Source organism: Elaeis guineensis, chromosome 6, assembly GCF_000442705.2.
Source record: "Elaeis guineensis isolate ETL-2024a chromosome 6, EG11, whole genome shotgun sequence".
Classification (NCBI taxonomy): domain Eukaryota; kingdom Viridiplantae; phylum Streptophyta; class Magnoliopsida; order Arecales; family Arecaceae; genus Elaeis; species Elaeis guineensis.
The window spans coordinates 17,480,560-17,487,321 of record NC_025998.2 but is presented as its reverse complement, the minus strand read 5'-3'; the positions used below and the strand labels follow the sequence as shown (position 1 = coordinate 17,487,321).

General features: G+C 39.8%; 1 protein-coding gene across 1 annotated transcript; it reads left to right on the top strand.

Moving 5' to 3' along the window:
* Positions 1 to 1,213: 1,213 nt before the first annotated feature.
* On the top strand, positions 1,214 to 6,139 carry LOC105047059 (eukaryotic translation initiation factor 5-like). Its single transcript, XM_073259281.1, has 2 exons — positions 1,214 to 1,380; positions 4,153 to 6,139. Exon 2 carries the CDS (start codon positions 4,498 to 4,500, stop codon positions 5,872 to 5,874), a length of 1,377 nt encoding a protein of 458 aa, XP_073115382.1. The 5' UTR covers positions 1,214 to 1,380; positions 4,153 to 4,497; the 3' UTR covers positions 5,875 to 6,139.
* Positions 6,140 to 6,762: the final 623 nt, after the last annotated feature.

Genomic DNA, 6,762 nt, shown 5'->3' with positions numbered 1-6,762 from the left:
GACGTGATGTGATTCATGGATAACTGAATTGATCAAGCTATCCAACGTCATTAGTAACCTCCATCTTAATTCAATGACAAAAGATTTTAAAAATAAAAAGTAACTGATTGCAGTCTATAATTATATCAATATTTTATTTATTTATTTCTGGAAGTATGCATCTTAGTTCAATATAAAGTCTTTTTATAAATATGATTTGCATTAATAATAGAACATGCTTACAGCCACCTGATGAAAGGAATCACAACTTTTTTACTATCTATGACTTGAAAAGGCTATAGCAACACTGTCAAGCCTGTATTCAGAAGTTGGAATCCTGAGATCAACCACATGCAAGATCACATAACACTTTGACCCATGCCACCACATCTAATCAAATACATAACTTTTTTTGCAGAGATAATTATCCATCTACATTTGCCACTATTTTGGACTTGTTCTAATTTTAGCTGATCGACATTTTGGTGAAAATTTGAAAGCCTTAGTGATGTTGGATGGACCTTGTGGGATGCTAGAAATTATTGATTTTTTGGGTTTCCTCGGTCCATTGTTCATGTGGCTCCAAAATTTGAAATTTTGCAATCCTATTTCAATAGGACACTTAACTAGATTTAAGTTCTATTGCCACTCTTCAGCCTTAGGAGGCAATGCATGGATTTTCCATAAAATTTAGAAAAGATGTTGCAAGCATGCTAATGAGATGCTCCATATTTTGTTCATAAGGTGTTTCAATTTTTTTCAGGAATAAAGAATGGAGCATCGCCAACATTACGCTACAGCACACTTAATATCCTCATTATAATCTTGGTTGGTGGTATGTTTATTGGACTCTTTTAAAGTTGCTTTCGATGATTCAAGTTTTTTTTCGGTGGACATAATGTTCGATTTAAGAAACTTTAAGAACATCCTCATATACCAATAAAAAAGTTTCATATGACATGAAAATTTATTTTTTTAGTGTTTATAATTTGGAGATAACATGCAATTCTATGTGGTTCAACTAGTTCACAATTTTAGCTGACCAATCCAGCCTTGGGATATCATGAGTCCATGACCCAACCCATCTACCAGAGATGAGTTCCATCCATGTGTGGTAAGCTGGCCAGATCAAGTCACAAGCTGGACCCAAAGCCTGGGAATCCAACGGCTTGCCAACCAGGCAACCACCGCCTTTGGAAAACCTAGAAGGGGCGGGCCGTAAATCTGAATAAAACCAGGGGCAAGAAATACCCAAGGCGGTGCCCTAATCCTTCGAGGGTTCGGCTTTCCGTCCCTCGGTTTATCCTATAAAATGGCCAACCCTCGCCATCTCCTCCTCCAGCTTCTCACAGTCCGGGCAAAGAAAGGCGTCTGGGGTTTCCTTGTAGCGGCCTCATTAAGGTATAGAATTTTTTTTGCCCTTTCTTTTCTTTGATCTTTTTCGGCCATCAGTCACCGATCGATTCGATCTAGATCGCTTTTTTTTTTTTTTTTCCTGTGTTTTTTATGCCGATGTGATCGAGTTTCGATCTATTTCGATTTTATCTCCAGAGGCGGATTCTTTTGCGTTAGCCTGATCATCGATTTTTTATGTTTCTTCCCCGTCTCTTTTTTTTTTTCGTTTGTAATTTGATTTTTTGTCTTTTTTCTTTTTTTTTTTTATGAGATTGGATTCGATCCATACGCGTCTGATGGATAATTTGGGTGTTGATTGTGCGATATGTTTCTGATCTTTCAGTAGAACTCTCTCTCCCTTTCTAATGGGATTTGGGTAACCTCTGCTGGCGTAGGATCTAAAAGTTTCAGTGCAGGGTTTACCTGTTGTCTTTCCTTAGAATTTCGAGGATGGGAATCTGACAGTTATTTAATTCAGTAAATAGGTTAAAATTTGTTGGATGATGTTGTGGTGGCTTTTACCTGCAAATCCAAAATCAGCTCAGCTGAAATTTGATCTTTGTTATCTGTAGATTGCCATTTCCCTTGTTTATTTATTTATTTATTTTTTTATGGCTGCACGACAAGGCAGAAACAAATGCCAACCAAGCTTGGTATCTTGCTGCTGTTTTATACCTCCAATTGAAATTCTTTATCTTACCTAATGCACTATGAGAACATGAATGCTAGATGGTATCCTATCGTTAATTTATTTTTTGATGTGTAGTGCTGATTTTGTGTTATATTTCTCTGGATGAGACATCACTGTGGAGGTTTTGTTTCTGGCTGTCACATATTTGGTTGCAATGCAAATCAAGTATTGCTTATGTTTTCAAATCTAAAATTTTGCTGAAGGCTAAATATGATAAGAACCATCAGTATTGGAATTCCTTGCCCAGATGTTGAGGTCGTTAATGCTGGAACATTGGTACTTATCAATTTCTATTTTCATGTCACAAGTTTAAACATAGTTGTTAAGGTCCGTTTTTAATTGTAAGGTAAAAGCCTTTTTCTTGTTGGGTGAGCCATCTTTAGGCTGTATAAACTAAAACACGAGGAGATGAATAAGTTGGTCTAAGACTGAACTACAATTGTAAACTGTTATATAAGCCTCGCCATGCTGTTGAAGTCATGTTGTCATTTCGATCCTTGTTTACAGCTTGTTCTATCATAGATTAATTTGGTGCTAATGATCTGCAATTCTGTCTTTCCTCTTCTTTGGTTAAATCAGTCAAGCCATTTACAATTACTTTGAGAAGCTGGCAATTTGGTTCTTATATACAATCGGTAATTTTTTATTTTGTTTAAAGAAACTCAAGCTTGGCGTGATGACTTGTATAATTGGTTTACAGGCTGAACTTGATTACCTTTTCAATATGACCAAGCAAAAACTGAATGGATCTCTATATATTTGGGTTAATGGACTTGCGGGTGTTTGGTTGGGGGGAGTTGGGGCCTGGAATAGGAATGGGTGACTCCTATTCCAACTATTTGGTTGGTGGGAGTTCCATTGTAATTCTGATTATGGGATAGAATTGGAATGGTCCAGTCCCCCTAAGACCCATCTTTTCTTTAAGGATTCAAATTTTCATTCTGATTCCGGTTTATGAACCAAATGTTTTGGGGATATGGCCATTCCAATTTTATTCCAATCCATTCCAAGTTCAAGTTGTGAACCAAACACTCCCTTAGTTTTTTGCAGCGCAAATGATATATAGTGGATGCATATTATCATTCATGAATACATGCATTGTTAACCCATTCATATTTCAAATAGCTATGATATTTAATATAATTATAGCATAGGCATTTTGACTATGCATTTGTAGAGACTGGTCTTCTTTTTTTTAATTGTTAAATTGTATGTATATTTTCACTTTCTTGCATTTGAGGACATTTATCTATAACTTTTGTGATAGAATAGCTAGATATGACTGACTGCTAAGTCATACACATCTTGGAGCAATAGGGATGAAAAATGTTGCATCTACAGTCTGGATGCAGTAAATATTCATTTACTGAAATGGCTGATGAGCCACTGGTCCAAGCATATTGGAGTCCAGATTCACGTTGCAAAGGCGAATGTCATCTCCTGTAATTATTTCATATACAACAGTGTGAACATAAAGCAAGGCTCTTCTTCTTGGTACTGGACCCTATACTAGTACTATGCTGGAAAAATGTCAGTACATACTGGTGTCGGTCTACGTACCAAGACTTGGTAACCCCTTCCCCCTTCTCGTGTGCCGAGTTTTGATTTGGTGCGGCTACAGCATGGTTGCATTGGGATGAGAAGATGAGAAGCTTCCTAAGAATTCATGTGCTCGGATGTGAAGCTTTTATGCATGAATGTGTTCTAGTTCCATAGTAGGATTTCATGATCGCAAGAAGATTTTTAGAAATTCTTTTGGTGCTAGAATCAAAACAGTGACCGATCCAATAGTATTATTTAGTCTGAAGAATCTAGTTCCTTGTGCTTTGTCTGGTTTATATTGATCCGAGGAAGGAAAAAATAGATGAGGCAGTAGTAACCAAATGGAGGAGAGGACTGTTGTCTAATTAATATAACATTGTAAGGTAATGTTATCCAAATAAATATTCAACTGTAAGAAGCTGGTACTGTATCAAAATAATTACATTTGACACCGATATATGGTTTTTTGCATATTTCAATTCAATATCATTTTACCTTTTTATGCTTTTGGTTTAACCATCTGGTATTTGGTTTACCTACTTCAGGAAGTTGGAAAATCTGTCTATATTATTGCATTGTTGAGAAAGTGGAGGGTGTCAAAATTGAAGCTTCGTTTATGTCTGAACAAGCCTCGCTCTACTTGGGATCAATTGGATTGCTTGGAGAATATTCTCCTACATCGAGAAAAAGGGACAGGCTCCCTCGGGAGAGGTTTGGCTGCATGCATCACGGGCCACTTCAACATTCTACACCTTGCTATTGTATGCAACGTCCCCTCCTTGCAGAAAATCTGCTCGGTATACTTGAAGGAAACAACTACTCTTTTGCTTCTGGTGCTTCCTACCTCTGAGATTCTCACAGCCTCTATCGGTAAGGAATCATCAGCAAAGATGGCTTTGCAGAATATTGGTGCTTCCAACAGCGACGATGCCTTCTATAGGTACAAAATGCCCAAGATGATAACCAAAATAGAAGGCCGTGGAAATGGCATCAAGACTAACATTGTCAACATGGTGGATGTTGCAAAGGCGCTGGCTAGGCCAGCTTCTTACACAACAAAATATTTTGGATGTGAGCTTGGGGCACAGTCGAAGTTTGATGAGAAAGCAGGGACTTCCCTGGTCAATGGGGCCCATGACACTGTGAAGCTGGCTGGGCTTCTGGAGAATTTCATCAAGAAATATGTTCAATGCTATGGATGTGGCAACCCTGAGACAGAGATCATCATCACCAAGAACCAGATGATAACACTGAAATGTGCAGCCTGTGGCTTTGTGTCAGACGTTGACATGAGGGACAAGCTAACAACCTTCATCTTGAAGAACCCCCCTGAACTGAAGAAGGGAGCAAAGGACAAGAAGAAGGCACTGAGGAGGGCAGAGAAGGAGCGGTTAAAGGAAGGGGAGGCTGCTGATGAGGAGCAGAAGAAGCTGAAGAAGGAAGCAAAAAAGAAAGGAACCACCACATCCAAGGATGGAGCTTCTTCGAAGGTTGCTGCTACGAAGAAGAAAGCTGGTGGTGGCTCTGATGAGGATCGTTCAGCTTCACCTGCTGGCAGCCAAAATGGTGGTGATAATACGGCTGATGATGATGACGATGATGATGTGCAGTGGCAGGCAGATACATCGCTTGAGGCTGCAAAACAGCGTATCCAAGAACAACTGAATGCTGCGACTGCTGAGATGGTGATGCTCTCAACCAATGAGCCAGACCAGGAGAAGAAGCCACAGAAGCCAAAGAAAGAGGGACTTGCCAATGGAAGTGCGAAAGCTGAAGAGCAGCCTGGTGCAGCCCAAAATGGTGTCAAAGCTAATAGTTATGAAACCTTGCTTAAGGAGATCAAGGGCAACCTGAACAAGGGATCCACGCCAAGCCAGCTTTGCACCTTTTTGTGTTCTGTTACCGAGTCTCCTCAGGAAGTCATTACAGCCCTGTTTGAAGCACTCTTTGATGGTGCTGGGAAAGGATTTGCTAAAGAGGTGGGTAAGAAAAAGAACTATGTTGCTGCTGCTGTAAAGGATGAAGGATCCCAGGTGCTTTTGCTCCGAGCCATAGAAGCCTTCTGTAGCAAGTGTGGTGCAGATGCTGTGAAAGAGGTCGCTCTTGTTCTGAAGGTCCTTTATGATGGAGATGTGCTGGAAGAGGAGAGCATAGTCCAGTGGTACAAGGAAGAACTGGCAGGTGGCAATAACTCTCAGGCGGTGAAGAATGCAAAGCCCTTTGTGGAGTGGCTCCAGAATGCCGAGTCTGAGTCAGAGGAAGAATGATATGATGTGCCTATACCCTTTGATCTCCTATATGCTACCTCTACCATAATAGTGTTAAGGGTTAAATAAATCTAGAGTCTCATGTTTTAGATAAGTGTCGCATGTTTTAGGTAAGTACTGTGTTGGAGTATCTTTAGATCCTCAGCATGTCACTGGTGTTATGTGGTATACTGCTTATCTTCGTTTGGTAATGTGATGTTGCTCGTCTTAGTCTGACGAACGAACCTCTTTGAATAAAGTATGATTATCTTGTACCACAAAAAAAGTATGATTATCTTAGTGTGACGAAAGTTAAAGTATGGCCTGGCATCTGGAGTTAATATTTTATAGTGCTATTACTGCTTGCTGATCTGCTCGACCCGCCAGTGATGCTGGGATTAGTTGTATTGCTGCGATAGGTTCTGTCATGTTGATTGCAGTCCGCACTATAGCCACTCCAAGTGTGCTTCAGACCTAATCTGGCCATTTAAGCAATGTCACTGTAAAGATATTGCGAAAGAGAGAAAAAAAAACTGTGGGTGGGTTTATGGGAGGGGTGTACTCTATCAGCAGGACATCCGGTTACCTGATTTCGTGATAGATACGTATCATTGTGCGTTCTTACCTCACAATATGCTCGGACATCAAATGTCTCCTTATCAACTTTCTCTTATCTAACTTTCTCTTATCTCCTGCGCATGGACCGACAGTTATTTAATCTGGATTTTTGGCTGTAGAGGTATATTATGTGATTAGAGTGGCAGTGAAACGGATCTTCGGGCAACCAATCCAATTCGGCACATCCACTTCTGATCAACAACTTGGAGGTATGGCTGAGTGGCGAGCAAAAATGGTTGAAAAGTCTTACTGTTTGAAAGAGAGCAGAACGACCCGAAATCTCCAAGTTTC